At 37.2% G+C, this 15,994-nt stretch overlaps 2 protein-coding genes across 2 annotated transcripts; both read left to right on the top strand.

The window, feature by feature from the left end:
* The first annotated feature begins 5,223 nt into the window (after nucleotides 1–5,223).
* On the top strand, nucleotides 5,224–8,763 carry LOC311091097 (cdc42 effector protein 2). Its single transcript, XM_084126848.1, has 2 exons — nucleotides 5,224–5,375; nucleotides 6,984–8,763. The coding sequence occupies exon 2, from the start codon at nucleotides 7,199–7,201 to the stop codon at nucleotides 8,006–8,008; it is 810 nt and encodes a 269-aa protein (XP_083982974.1). The 5' UTR covers nucleotides 5,224–5,375; nucleotides 6,984–7,198; the 3' UTR covers nucleotides 8,009–8,763.
* Nucleotides 8,764–9,209: 446 nt separating this feature from the next.
* Nucleotides 9,210–15,627, top strand: ercc2 (excision repair cross-complementation group 2). The gene is made up of 23 exons (XM_084126704.1): nucleotides 9,210–9,383; nucleotides 9,503–9,602; nucleotides 9,999–10,076; nucleotides 10,171–10,233; nucleotides 10,356–10,469; nucleotides 10,549–10,665; nucleotides 11,138–11,254; nucleotides 11,354–11,477; nucleotides 11,564–11,660; nucleotides 11,755–11,888; nucleotides 12,245–12,413; nucleotides 12,534–12,652; nucleotides 13,090–13,159; nucleotides 13,249–13,318; nucleotides 13,618–13,719; nucleotides 13,950–14,013; nucleotides 14,103–14,224; nucleotides 14,310–14,402; nucleotides 14,526–14,598; nucleotides 14,710–14,780; nucleotides 14,858–15,001; nucleotides 15,071–15,214; nucleotides 15,427–15,627. Exons 1-23 carry the CDS (start codon nucleotides 9,379–9,381, stop codon nucleotides 15,517–15,519), a joined length of 2,283 nt encoding a protein of 760 aa, XP_083982830.1. The 5' UTR covers nucleotides 9,210–9,378; the 3' UTR covers nucleotides 15,520–15,627.
* The last annotated feature ends 367 nt before the right edge of the window (nucleotides 15,628–15,994 follow it).

Below are 15,994 nucleotides of genomic sequence, written 5' to 3'. Positions count from 1 at the left end.
CTCAACGCTGTCATTTGCTGTTAGGTCAAACCTCCCTAAATGAGAAATCCCAGAAAAGATCCTATTTGACTATTTTTTACATTTAGTCTGTTGTAAACACATTTCTATACAGGGTACCACCACACCCTGCTGTTTTTATAACTGGAGTGGTAAGAGTGTTGATTTTCTTTGGCAGGGGAAACAGGCCTTGATTAAACAGAGGCTAAATTTGCGTAATGTTCTTATAAAGTAGCTTATTTTAGCCCAGCTCCTTTGTTTTAAACTGAATGCAAAGTTTTTCTCAGAACAAAACTACAGCTTCTTGTCACGGATGTACCATCAACACTGATTGAAAATAGAATGGTTGAATGATGCATTGGCATTTTTTGTGTCACTAATCCTCTTAAGGCAACAACTAAATTAAGAATAGGCTTAAGTAAATATAGTGTCCCTCATATTAACTAAAAATTATTATATAAGTAGTTTTAATTTCTTGTATAAAATGTTTTATGATTTAATTTAAAATTGCTAAATATATAGGGCATTAAATACAATTAAAAGTAAAGGTCTGCCATTTAATTCACAGCTAATAAGACCTCACAATTAAATGATTTATGTGGAAAAAATAAATCAGAGACTACTGATAATTTTTTTTTTTTTTTACTGTGAGCCTATTTTTAGTTTTACTTTAACTGGAAGCCCTGCTGCCAATCTAGAACTGTTTAGGGGATTAAGTCGCACTAAACATCATGCCAAATTTCTATAGCCGTCATGTTTGCGATTCCCATGTGGTCACAACTACAACCTTCCCTTTGGTCCCTCCACCCTATTTCCTGCCCTCTTTGAGGAATTCCAACCAAGCGTTTTTCTTGGGAAGACTGATCTGAGCCAGGCATTGGAGCAGGAACGAGATGTCTGCTTAAGAGACCTCAAAAACAAAACTGGCTTCCTTTTGAAAAAACAGATGGGGAAATTCAATGAGTCAATGAGTGGAGCCTTCCTTTTCACTCCAAACACTTTCTTCCTATTCCACTGCTGTGGATGAAGGGGAAAAAAATTATTCAAATAGATTGTTATGTAAAATAACACTCGGGTTGTGACAAAAATAGCTTGGAGTACTCCAAGTTCTTTAACTGCAGTCATTGCAACTTTTTTAACCAAGCTTTTTTCACAGCAAGACTGGTGTATAAGTCCATTTTGGTTAGGTTGATTTAATGTGAAGTCCTGTAACCAAGTAAAATGTACTAAACTACTAATAAATATCCAAACCTTTTTGATAATTTTCAAGGTGAAAATATTTTCACATCATTAATAATATACTTGTTTTTAGTCAGTATTACATTTTCTTAAGGTTCGAAATATTTGGTCAAAATATATATATATATTTTTTTATAAATTTATGTCATGAGTCTAAAAGGGGTCCACTGTGTTTAACAGTTTTCTTGTTACATGAAGTATATGCCACACTGATTTTGAATGGGTGGGCAAAAAATTTCTTAACTGCTTTTTTCAAAAGAATAATTGTTTATTATTAGGGTAAAAACATTTTTTTTTTTTTTTTTTTTTTTTTTTTTTTTTTGAAAAACCACCATCTAGACATTTTGATTTAGTCAAAAGTGGGGGAAAAATGTTTTATTCAAAAATCATATTTAAGTCATTGTATGAATTTTATTTCTAAGGCATCTTGAATAATAAAACAATTCATGCATATACTTTTATACCAAGTAAGCAACTTTCAGTTTCAACTCAACATGCATTACGTGTGTGTCTGTGTGTGAAAGAGCTGTTTAATGATAATGACTGCAGTGAATTCAAACATAGTCTACTGAGTTCCCACAGCAGCCCCTCGGCCCTCTGGGAACTATCTGCACTAAATGGGTCATATACAGTCTGTTTATTTCTTTTCCTGCTGAGCTGTGCCTTTTCCCAGGTCTGCTCCCATTAGATTGCTGTAGTAAATCACACCAATTTTTGTGACATGTCAATGCAACTGAAGTGTTAAGCTATTTCAGACTCGGCTAAAGATATAAATATTTTATTCGTCACTCTTTGTTTTATTTAAGCCCTTTACTTTGTATTGTTTTCTTATCTTATTTTGTATTCACTGCCCACACTGGCAGCAATATGTCCTTGTGAGGAACAGAGACTGAATAGGCCATGAATGGAATTATGTAGTGTGAAAAAAAAAAAAAAAACGGGTTAAATTCTGTCCATTTGTGTTTATGGCATGCAGGATTTTAAAATAATTCTTCCACCTTTCGAACTCCAGTTACAGTTTAATCTGTCGGTTCAGTGATTATCAAGCTCCATCGACTCTATACACTAAAACAAATTATGATAAATTTACGGTTAAAAAAAACAGCAGCCTTAGCCTAGTTGCCAGAAAAAAATATTAACTAAAAGTCACATGATGAATTAAAGCTCATCACAAGCAACTTCTCCAAGCTGAGAAGGTTAATACTAATTTATAGAAGGTGCCATTCACACAAACACTAAACACCATCATGGTAACACACATGACATAAAAAATGCAATAAACATTAATTTAACATTATGTAATAACTGATTAAAAAAACTGAAGAAACGTTTATTTCAACAAAAATACATCAAATGTCACGCACGTGTCGATTTACGTTTTTTCACTGTAAATTATACAATGACTTGTTCTTCTTTACTTCCAAAAACTGTACATTTAATGGTAAATTTTACTGTAAAATTACATTTCATTAAATGTACGGCTAGATCTATTACAGTTATTCACCATATATAGTACGGAAACCTTCTGTTAACCAATTAACAGTTTTTCACCGTAGCATTTTACCGTAGTCTTTTACTGTTAAAATCACGATAGTTTTTTAGTGTACAACATAACAATGTTATGTCATTTATCCTAGAGATAGAACAAAATAAGCATTATTATACACTAAAAAGTCTAATAAGCATATCCAGACGTAATGGTATGCCAGACATCAATAAAAGACACAATTGTTGAGTGTGATTTCATAGTGGAATTACAGCTCTTTTTCCATCTCAGCTTAGTGTGTCATCCTCCCAGTGTGCCTTCTGACAGGCCTGTGTGCTGAGCACTGTGAAAACACTCAGAGCACTAATGCAAACCACATGTCATATCTCGAAATTCCCAGAATTCCCACTATAAGGTCACTTAGCTAGTCAATTGTCCTGCAAAATCGGTCTCTCGTTCAGCATTCACCATGCCCATTCATGCAATATACACAGTAACATCTTTGATGGATTGACGACTTGCAAGGGCCCCGCAGAAGGGGGTGCTGGTTGACCCGTGGGTTCATCCTGGCCCTCTGCGTCAGAGCTGACCAGTAACTGAACCCTCAAGTGCTAAACCACTTATTAATTCAACCAGAACAGACACTGGACCTTCCAAGGAATATGTGGAGTAGGACGGTCTTAATCCTCACATGGTTTCTGCAGTAATCTGCTAATTTGGTGTTGTAAAGAATATATGTGACCTTATTGAAGACTCCCTAGTTTCACAAAACATCACAGAAGTTTTATGCCATACAGTTTGGTCTGTCAGAGGAGAAAGGGGAATTTCTAGGTCACTGAATCATAGTCTAAGGAACATTTTCACACAGATAATGAGACACTATGGAATAGTTTTCAGTCAAGTGGGTCAACAACACTATGATACATAAGGTGAAATGATGTTGAAATTTACAGGAATAGCTCTGAGGACTTATTCCAACACATTGAATGGCTATACTGACACTAATATATTGCGAAAACGGGTTAGAAAGCGGTGTGTTGAATGTGTGTTAAAGTTATAAATGTCAGTTCTGTGAATGTTGGAAGTCTGATTATAATAATTCCAGAGGTAGTCATTGATTTTAATATTAACTGGAGCTTAAACCCACAGAGCCATAAAATTGAGACCCGTTTTAAAGGATGGTTTGAGAGGGCCTTGTATGCATATTTGTAGTCTGAGATCAACTTGGCCCATCGTCCTATAAAACTACGTAGACTGTGTCAAACAAATGTTTCTAATTTGGAGAAAATCTATTTAAACCACATAAAGTAGGTTCTCTTTGCTGTTTTCAGCATATTTTAAGGTGCTCTGCATTTTTTTTAATCTTCAAATGAAGATAAAGATTGATTTTATCGAGATTTATCCAGATAAAGATTGATTGAATCCAGATTGATTTAGTCACATTAAATAATATACAGTCGGCTATTTAACTTAAAAATACACAAAACCAGTTAAAGCCAAACATTTTTATATTTTATTGAATTTTAAGTCTTTGATAAACATTTAATGCTTGTCAATTAAAATATAAACGTTTTCTTGATTATTTTACTATTTCCATGTATATTAATTTGTTCAAGATTTATTTTTGAAAAAGGTTAGAAGTGACCAGGTTGCCAGTAAAGGGATATTACAACATTGTTTCTTTGCTTATGCAATCTGTCTTGCTTTGTTTTTTTACTATTTAAGAAACCTACAGGGTAGGGCTTGTCTATCCCATGAGTCAATGCTGCATCAGCATTGGAAAAAACATTGCTAGGCATTTGCAATGCTTAGTGGCCTGAAGGTAGAGGAACAGTTCACCATGAAACTTCTGTTGTCATTTACTCATTGGCGTGTCATTCCAAACCCATCTTACTTTAGTTCTTTAATGGAAAAACAAGGGATGAGGGATAACTTATCCAAGGGATAAGTTTACCAGAATGTTTGAGCTGCTGTCATCCATATAGGCCTAATGAAAGTGGATGGGGACTGGGGATGTCAAGTTTAAAAAGATAACAAAAAACATAAAAATATCATAAAAATAGAATACTACTGGTACACCTAAGTCATATGATAGCTTTATGTTAAGTTGCTGTTGACTAAAACTTGTGTTTGACCTCCCTGGTCACCATTTACTTTCACTGTATGTAAAAGAGCAGCGTGGACATTATACTAAATAATATGTTTTGTGTTTAACAGAAGACAAAAAGTCATAAGAGTTTCAAAAGTCATACGACTGAAAAAATAAGGTTTAAAATCGTTTTGAAGCTTTTACGAGTGAACTGTCCCTTTAATTGCAATAAATAACTGACTGAGGAAACGGTCAGTTTTAAATGACAAAACTTCCTGTATATCAACTTTGAACAGATATTTTACCGTACAGCGGTGCAAACCCTCACTTTAGGACCCCTCCTTCTAACAAAAATGTCATCATTCACGAGCATGATGAGCGCACGCCCCCGTCCCGTCCCGTCCCTGCCCTTCTGCAGCTCGTCACCCTCAGCTTCAGCTTCAGCGAACTTAAGAGGTTTAGCAACCCTACCGAGAACGCGCACAGAGAGCAGCTTATCCACTAACACCCCGGAATAACCTATCAGTACCAGAACAAACGAGGGTTTCAACGCAAGTATCAAAGGCAAGTACAGATACTTTCACATGAAGTTTTTAATATTGTAATTTAAATATCAACTTGTCAAACTCTGAGATTTACAGTGTCAGGATGTGTCAGGATATGAATAGTTGTTCGAATCTGATACATTGCCATTTAATTTGTAGGCTACTGTATAGGCCTATCTATATCTATATAAACTAATTAACACTGTAAGGTTTGCTTCCTTAAATGTTTAAGGACATTTTTTATTTAATTTCTGATGACCGAACTGAAAACTCTCAAAACTCATAAATTCAAGTAGACATGACAGACATTATTGTAAGTGTAATGGATGTAAGCACACATATTATTACATAGTGATGAAAACACTGTTCACAGTGTGTTTAAGGTAAATTTCAGTAGGCCTATATCTAAAACTGGCTTTTTCATTGCACAAATCAGGGTCTTGGTGACTGTAAAAGCCCTTAATTATAATACTTAAACAAGGTTTTAGACATCCACATCCACGTCTCTTCTAGCTATATATATATATAAACAGATAAATAACCAGCCCTGCCATTCTCTAAACACCATGGTGGGTGTGGACTGAAGTCTCAGCTATGTTAAAGCAATGACACCATGTGGTTTACTAGGGAAATCCGGGAATTGGCTGATCTCAAGGACTAACAGTGTTTAGCCATTACATAATGGTGAGTTAGTGTAACTGGTCCAAGTGATTTTCTGAAGGTCACGAGGACATTCATTTAAGAGATGTACATTAGGTGATGCTTCTGCTCATCACTGACAGAACACACAGCTTTTAAACATTCAATATATATTTTTGTCTTTCTTTTAACAAACATGTTTTCACAGTTGCGTCACACACCAGTAAATCTCAGCAACAAGCTGTGAATAGTCTAAATGGTAAAAACATATGGCTCTCATAGAGAAACAATAACAGAAATGTGCTTGTTTTAATGCCCGCAGTCCAAGCAATGGCGTAATTAAATTAAGAAATAACCACTTTGATTCTGTCTTTTCCCTTACACACACACACACGCACGCACGCACGCACGCACGCACACACACACACACACACACACACACCAAGTAAATAATAATACTGTGCAATTAGTCTGTTGCATTCAGTGATTTCCAAAGGTTATGCAATCTTCACACAACATTTAAATGTTGAATACAATAGTATATGTCAGTGTGGATGTAATTTACAGTAATAGCTAGAATTCAAAGGGGAATAAAAACTAGGGATTTCTAATCTCGTTCTGCCATCTACTGCCAATAATGCTCTGGGGCAGTCAAAATTATACTCATAAAGGCATGCATGCACACAATGTATTCGCTATTTTATCTTGCAAAAAATCAAACAAATTCCTGCAACACGTTTTGGAAGAAGTGATATTTCTGAGGGTTTGTAATTTATAGGTAAGTAGCTGCAAAGACTAGAGAGAAAAAATATAAATCACCGGGAGAAGAAAAACAGCTGTTTTCTTTTTTGTTCAAATTGCACAATAAATAAATTCTCTCTCTCTCTCTGTGTGTATGTGTGTGTGTGTGTATTTGTATTTTTAATTCTACAACACACTCTTGATTTTCACAGGTTGTAAATCTTTCTTCTCCTTTTTTGTTCCTCAGATCTGCTGTTGTGATGATATATTCCAGGAGCTGCTGAAGAGTTTACATAAGACATAAAGGACGTCGCTTCCAGTTGCCATTTTGGGATTTAAAAGTGAAATAAAGGTGGCCGACCAATCAAAACGTATGAAAGAGCTAATATCAGACTGAGGACTAGGTTCCTCTTCATTTCTGCTACAAATACAGACGTTTCACACCGAATACTGGGAAACAGAATGCCAGCCAAGACACCCATGTACTTAAAGACATCTACACCAAAGCGAGGCAAGAAGTTGAAAATACGGGACGTTCTTTCAGGCGACATGATAAGCCCGCCGCTGGGTGATGTGCGTCACAGTGCTCATGTCGGGCCTGAGGGAGAGGGGGGCATGTTTGGCGATGTGGGATTCTTACAAGGCAAACTTGACATGCTTCCGCCCAACTCTCGTTCTCACAGCATGGACAGAAGAATGGATGAGATCTGCGATGTGAACAGCAAGAGCCACACTTACCATCGCAGTCATAATTATCATCACAACTCTCTCCTCAAAACCACAATCTCCATGCCGATGTTTATTGCGCCAGTGCAGCCTCCTCCTAAACCCCCCCGTCTGCATTTAGACGAGCAGTCGACTCCTGTTCATCAGCATCACAGTCCACAGCAGCAGCGCTCCATGTCTGTGTGTGAGGAAGGGATTGGGAAGTGCAGGGATCCCTGCCGTGACCCCACTCTCTCCGCCTCGATCCCAGTCCTGCCACACCTGGTGCCTTCCACGGGCTACTTATCCGAGGCTTCCTCGGACGACTCCATGTCGGAAGGCTGTGGTCCGCTGGATCCAAAACGAGGCTTGAGTCTGGACTCTGATGCAGGGCTCAGTAATGAGGACCTGCGGAGCGAACACTGTGAGTCTCCGGCTATCTCACCCAGTATGTCACGCTCAGAGTCCCTAATGGGTTTGGACCTGGACCTGGGACCATCCATTTTGGATGATGTTCTTAGCATCATGGACCGTTATAAGACTGTGGAGGAGAGACATGAGATATGAGGGGATTCACTTCAGATACTATGATATAAGTGTCAGCTCACCCATGCCATCTTATTATGCCTGTTTCAGAGGACAATGGAAGAATTGGGATTAAAGAGCAATAGCTGGTTGTGCCACAGATGCTGCAGAGTTACGGCACATTTTTAACCGCATGTAATTATCACAAATAGGCAATAATTGTGAAAACTCTGTGATGCTGTCATTTTTAAAAATACAATGATCAATCGATCAATTAATTTCCAGGTGATCAGGTCATTACACAACAGTGTTAATAGATAACATTACAAGAGCAGTGTTTTCCTGGGTTTTGGTCATTCTGACCTATCTGGAGATGTAAAAAAATTCAAGCACTTACAGTTTGTTCATTTTTTATATTTGCTGTTACTTATTAAGCTATGTTTAGCAGGGAATGAAATTGGGAGTTTGGCTAGATAGTAAATTTTTCTTGTCAAAAAAGTTTCATTAAGATTTGAGGAAGGTATCATTTTTAGGCAAGGTAGGAGCATATTATCAAGGAATGGCCCAAAATGCATTTTTGATTTACTTCCATATGAGTAAACATATTATGCAGATAAAACATTGTATTCTGTCTAGCCTGTGATCTAAAATACTTCTTTTCCCTGCCTATGAGTACAAAGGAAATCACTTTGTAAAGGTTTATCTTTGTTGGGATATAATGTATAAAGTATATTTTATTGCATTGTAATATATTAAATAAAAATGTTCATGTAAATAAAATATATATTATAAATATATGCCTCTGGTGTTTAAAAAAAACGTTATTTCTTTCTTTCTTTCTTTCTTTCATTTTATCTTTTCATGTATTTATTATTGTATTAAAGTTTATTATATACTCTATGGTCAAAATATGAATTATTTAATGATTTTTAAAAAAATATATTTTGTATTTATTATAATACATTTATTTATTAAATGATTATTATTATTATTATTTTATTTTTTATTATTTACACTAAACTCTTTCAAATAATTGATGCTAGTAAAGTACAACTAGTCGGGCAGAATATTATCTTTCTAGTGAAAGTTTATTCCGGACTCTTTTTTGATTATTTATGTCTAACCCCATGCTTCTAGATGTACTTCCGCCAAAAAGTTGAATTGACATGCGTATCATCCAATGAGATGAGAGTCTGGGGGAGGATTTTCAAGCTAACAACCAATCACAGAAGCAAAATACCTTACGCATTTTAATTGCGACAGCTTTTCGTGCTGCTAGGAACGCCCGTATAACTCGATAGTAGTCATTTGTGTAATATACGCGTGACAGTTATATATAGACTTATTATTGTGTGAAATTAAAGAAAGCTGACTACAAGAAGTGGTATAGTGCTGTAAAGCTACCAGCTATCATGAAGTGAGTAAAACCGTCAAATTAATATATGGACTAACGTTAGTAGCATTGCTGCAAATCTCCAAACCCAGTGTTTATTTACCAGAAGTTTTCTGCCCTTAATTTCCATTTCATCCCTTTAGGTTGAATATCGACGGACTATTAGTCTATTTTCCGTATGACTACATTTATCCCGAACAATACTCGTACATGCTTGAGCTGAAGAGGACGCTGGATGCAAAGGTAAGTTATATTATAATCCATTCATCCATTGAGCCAATTTCGTCTTATATATTATACAGTAACATTATGGGTAATTTACATGACATTTCATGCAATGTTACATGCTATACTTAATGTAAAATATAAATCTTAAAGATAAAACATTTAAACTGCTTTTTATTTTACTTTATACAGAATTATTTCTTTTCGAGTTATTAACAATTGTTTTTTGTAATCTTATATTAATTGAGAGACTACATGGCAAATTTGTTCATTTTACATTCGTCTCAAAACAGAGGCGTTTAAATGACTTCGCGTCAGTGAAAGTTAAAAGTCATTCAAAAACTTAGATATGTATAATATGTGTGTTTGTCTATCTATCTATAATTGTTTCTCTCTTCTATTATGTGTGCAAAGGGTCATGGAGTTCTCGAGATGCCCTCAGGAACAGGAAAAACGATTTCTCTTCTTTCCCTCATCGTTGCTTACCAGAAGGCGAGTGATTTCTGAATGACTGTGTTATACAATCGGAAACTCCACTATATGATAACTCTGCACATATCTTAATTTATATTTTCACCTCTTGCAGGCTTACCCTTTAGAAGTCACCAAGCTTGTCTACTGCTCTCGCACTGTGCCAGAGATAGAAAAGGTAATCAATAACTGACTTTATATACATGTTTATAACCCATTGCATAAAAACTCATCCTATTTTAATTGCTTTTCATCAGTTAATCAAGTATGACTTTTCTGCATCCTCTCTTCTCCTGTCAGGTTGTGGAAGAGCTAAGGAAACTAATGGACTATTATACAAAGCAAACAGGAGCAAAAAACGACTTCCTCGCACTGGCACTTTCTTCACGGAAAAACCTGTGCATTCATCCTGAGGTAGAGGCTGCTAAATGAGCTTCAGTAAAATTTGTGTGCAGGTGAACTCATTAAAGTGGAAGTGAATGTGTGATTACAGGTGAGCTCTCTGCGGTTTGGAAAAGAAGTAGATGGAAAGTGTCACAGTCTGACAGCTTCGTATATTCGAGCGCAGCATCACAGTAACCCGAGTCAACCTGTCTGCCAGTTCTATGAGGTATGAAGCATTTCTCAAGTGTATGCTGTAGCATTTGGCCTAGTATTTTTTACTTTACAATCCTACCACAGTTTGTGTCATATGAGTCACTCAGTTTTTGGTCAGTCCCTGTATGCAGGGAATTACAGTATATTGTATTGTACTCAAATAAATAAGTCCACGTAAATAAAATGTTACATGATTTTTTTTTTTTAAATAAAAAAATATTTTAAAAAATATTTGTAATGTTTTGAAATAATAAATATTATTATTATTTCACTGTAATTATTTAAAAATATTTGTTTCCAAATTGTAATTTGAACTGTATAGTCTTTAATTACTTTTATATTTAAATTAAATGAAAAGTATTTTTTTTTTGTAAATCTTTTTCTTCTTGTAATCGAAGTAAAACATTTAAATAACACTATTAAAATAACACTATTAAAACAACACTATTAAAATAACACTATTAAAATTGAATACCTGTATGCAGGAATTTGATTCAGTTGGCAGACAAGTGCCCATTTCCCCTGGTATATATAACTTGGATGATCTGAAGGACTTCGGGCGTAGAAAGGGCTGGTGTCCGTACTTCCTGGCACGTTACGCAGTGAGTACTTTGCTAGATTTAGTATGATGCAAGATTTAGTATGATGTTTTTTTATGCATGCAATTGATTGTTGTTGCTTTCATATGTTTCTTCATTCAGATTCTTCACGCAAACATAGTAGTGTACAGCTACCATTACTTGCTAGATCCAAAAATTGCAGACGTGGTCTCAAAAGAGCTCGCAAAGAAATCTGTAGTCGTGTTCGACGAGGCTCACAACATCGGTGAGTAGCAAATTGCAGTGCTTGTCACTGTCATCCATATCATGCAGACAGATCATGGTTATTTAAGCTGATATTGTTCCCTCTAGATAATGTGTGTATTGACTCCATGAGCGTCAACATCACCAGGAGGACGCTGGATCGCTGCCAGACTAATGTGGAAACCCTGCAAAACACCATTAGCAAGTGTGACAAAATAGTGCGAGAGTGAATTAACGAGTGTCTTATTATTACATGGGTAATGTCTTTAATTTCCTGCATTCTGCTTGTTCTTTTAAAGAATTAAGGAAACAGATGCTGCCAAACTTCGAGAAGAATACAGGAGATTAGTTGAGGGTCTTAAAGAAGCAAATGTTGCCCGAGAGACTGACATTTATCTGTCCAATCCAGTTTTGCCTGATGAAATCCTCCAAGGTCAGTTTTTATCATCTACAAAGTATTTGGAAACACTTAAAAAGATGCCTGTCATTGAATTAGATACAATATATCAAACCAATTTGCATCTGCAAACAAATGTCATATTTTGATGATGACTTTTAACCAACTGGTCCCATATTTTTAGTTAGATACTTTTTGTCTTGATTTTGAATTATAAAAATACAATATCCTATCAAATGAAACGTAACAGACTTCTTTTGTGAAATGTTTTGCTTCAAATTGCTATATTTCTTTAAATGACATATTTTGATTTATAAAGTAAAGACATTCATACATTTTTAAGTGTGGCTTCAGTGTCCAGATATGTTTGACACATGCGACTCTCACTACAGAGGCTGTTCCTGGCAGCATCCGCACTGCAGAGCACTTTGTAGGCTTTATGAAGCGCTTCCTCGAGTACCTGAAGGCACGTTTGCGGATCCATCATGTGGTGCAGGAGAGTGCTCCTCAGTTCCTCAAAGACATCTTCGAGAAGGTCTGCATTGACCGCAAACCCCTGAGGTGAGAAAAATAAACAGTCAGTTTCTTCTGCCACCCCGTACTGGAAATAGTACTGATGGTCATTAAGTAACGAAGCCACATATTCACCCCAGCCTAAATGTATATTTAATCCACTTCCAGATTTTGTGCCGAGAGGCTGCGCTCACTGCTGAGGACGCTGGAGATTGCAGACATCGCTGACTTCTCAGCCATTACCCTGATCTCACACTTTGCCACACTTGTCAGCACCTACAGCAAAGGTAAGAAAGCCTCATGCCACCATGATGGTGCAGTCTTGTTTACCCTTGTTCTGCAACTTTACATGGAAATCCAGTCACTCCAATTGGAATCCATGTGATCAGGAATTTAGCGTGAGGGCAGAACATTTAGCAGATTTTGCAGGGTTTAAGTCAGGGTTCACCAATCTCGGTCCTGGAGGGCCGCAGTCCTGCAGAGTTTAGCTCCAACCAGCTCCAACACACCTGTTTGAAAGTTTCTAGTATGCCTAGTGAGACCTTGATTAGCTGGTTCAGGTGTGTTTAATTGGGGTTGGAGCTAAACTCTGCAGGACAGCGGCCCTCCAGGACCGAGATTGGTGAACCCTGGTTTAAGTTAACACCGCAGCGACCAACAGAAAGCTGCTCTACTAATGTTTTCCTTCAAAAGTGAGTTCTTATGAGTAATCATTCTCTTTTAGGCTTCACCATCATCATTGAACCCTTTGAAGATAAAACGCCAACAATAGCGAATCCTGTTCTTCACTTCAGGTGCATTCATTCTGCAATTTGTCATTTCTATTAGATGTCTATTCATTTCAGTTTATTAGCATTATCACTAACTTTTCCTTTCTCTGCAGTTGTATGGACCCCTCTATCGCCATAAAGCCAGTGTTTGGGCGTTTTCAGTCAGTTATCATCACATCCGGGGTAAGCTGTGCTCCTCAATCCATATGCCTCTATCTTTGCATGAATATTAGATTACACGCACCCTACCCACTAATCTCTTCATTATAATCCCACTGTAACACTCATGCCATCTGTGTAAGACACACTTCACTTTCACCTTAAAGTGTGCAGGCCAATTGTCACTTGTCATCAAAACTCAGTAGCCTACACTTCCACATCATCCATTATTATCTTCTGAAGTTATTTATTTTAGAAACTTCACTATTCTGGGTTAGCTACTTTTGGATTTAGGATCATTTTTAATTCTCTCTCCGAATTAGACGCTCTCTCCGCTGGACATCTACCCACGCATCCTTGATTTCCGCCCAGTGACTGTGGCTTCCTTCACCATGACCCTGGCACGAACCTGCCTGTGCCCTCTTGTGAGTTATGACTATGGCAATGCCACCAAACTGTTTGTGCAATTGTGCAAATATTTGCATATTTAATTGAAAGTTTTGAAAGAAGATATACGAGACGGATGTCAAAGACAAGCCCCCCCTTACTTAATAATTACTTAAATACTTATAAGTTATCCTCTGGCCCCCCGTTTGAGAACCACTGCATTAGAATTTTTTTATCTAGACAATTTTTTCCCCATTTTTTTTTCCAGATTGTTGGTCGAGGGAATGATCAGGTAGCGATGACCTCCAAGTTTGAGACCAGAGAAGATTTTGGTAAGTTGTTTTGTGAATTTTGTTTGTGAAATTGGCTTTATTTCGTAGTGCTGTTGAAAGAGAACCATTTTATTCACTACATCCCATAGCTGTGATCCGGAACTATGGAAACTTGCTGCTGGAAATGTCCGCCGTTGTCCCTGACGGAATTGTGGCATTCTTTACAAGTTACATTTACATGGAGAACATTGTGGCCTCCTGGTATGAACAGGTATAAAGAAGCAACTTGATTCCTTCTCCGATCATTTAAAGTGCTGTTATTATAATCATAACTAATTAACTTGCTGGATTTGTAGGGAATCCTTGAGAACATCCAAAGGAACAAGCTCATTTTCATAGAGACCCAAGATGCAGCCGAGACTAGCATGGCCCTGGAGAAGTATCAGGAGGTCAATAATCATTGGGTTTTTAATGCTCCCTAATCCTATTTCCCTTAATCGTCTTATGTAATGTTGACTTTATTTTAAGTGTCCTGTAATAATGTAATCACTTTTGTTATCTTTCACTTTCAGGCCTGTGAGAACGGCAGAGGAGCAATTCTGCTCTCCGTGGCAAGAGGGAAAGTGTCCGAGGGGATTGACTTTGGTGGATACTAGTCCCTTGATCAATTTAGCGCTGTTTGTTTTTAATCCACAAATTCTTTAATAAAATTAAATTAAACCTTTTGTTGATCAGTTTTTCCTTTTAACCCCCCAGTTCATCATTTTGGTCGTGCCGTTATCATGTTTGGAGTGCCGTATGTTTACACTCAGAGCCGAATCCTCAAGGTATGTAGAGCTCCTAGATCATGATTTCTAATACTGTCTGTAACTAATAAAAACCATGACCCGTTTGCTTGAATCAGGCACGGTTGGAATACCTCAGAGAGCAGTTTCAAATCCGGGAAAACGACTTCCTGACGTTTGATGCGATGCGGCATGCGGCTCAGTGTGTGGGTAGGGTCATCCGAGGCAAAACAGACTATGGCCTGATGATCTTTGCAGATAAAGTAAGTAAACTGGTGGGAAAGTAGCATGCAAACTTTTCTTTGTCGTTTAATTGTTATTTTTTCCCTCAGCGTTACGCACGAGCAGATAAGCGAGGAAAGCTGCCCCGCTGGATCCAGGAACACCTCACAGATGGAAGCCTAAATCTGACCATTGATGAGACGGTGCAGTTAGCCAAACACTTTCTGCGACAGATGGCACAGCCCTTCAGACAGGTACGGTCAAATCATGGGTGACCACGGTCATCGATTCAATGATCTAAACCTGTCATGTTTAGTGGGTTTCATTCAGTAAGTTTGTACTTATATTCTTTCTAAATTTAGAAGCAACTGAAATCATGTGTATGCAAAAAGTGAGAGCGTAACAATACGTTGTCTGGGATGAGTTTGTGAGGAGCATAGTTCTCATAAGAATCTTTGTGTGGCAGGAGGATCAGTTGGGTTTGTCTCTGCTGACCCTGGAACAATTGCAGTCTGAGGATATGCTCCAGAAAATTGCTCAGATTGCGCATCAAGCCTGAGGTCTCTTACAGCGGAAAGGAACATAACTGAGAAAATGTGTATATATGTATTTTTTTAAAGCGTTTTCTACAACAATCCCAGAAGCATTAATAAATGCTGTTCTTTAACCAGTGTCGTTCTGTACTGTTTGAAGTGCAACATGCTGTCTCAGAAGCAGCTGTAGAGGGCACAAACGCACACTAAAATCACAACTGTTGATCACCAGGGGCCTCATTTATAAAAAGTGTGTATGCACAGATTTGTCAGGTTCTAAGACGACATATCCGCTTTTCCTTATGGAAGAGAGTCGGAGAACCTCAGGTGTTTGGAAATCAAAGCAATTCTTGCCACTCGCCATTCTCAAGTAAAGGATTTGGATGTTGAATGGTGCTCTTTTATGTGTTAAAGACATTAATTAGTTGCCGTTTATAAGGCGGAGATCTGAAACCATTCAGCTGCACACAATTTCAAGATCATTTGTGATTTATAAATTTC

This window comes from Abramis brama (genome assembly GCF_963993115.1).
Source record: "Abramis brama genome assembly, chromosome: 10".
NCBI classification, from domain to species: Eukaryota; Metazoa; Chordata; class Actinopteri; order Cypriniformes; family Leuciscidae; genus Abramis; species Abramis brama.
Note: the sequence above shows the minus strand (reverse complement) of the source record. Positions and strands in the feature narration are given on the sequence as shown.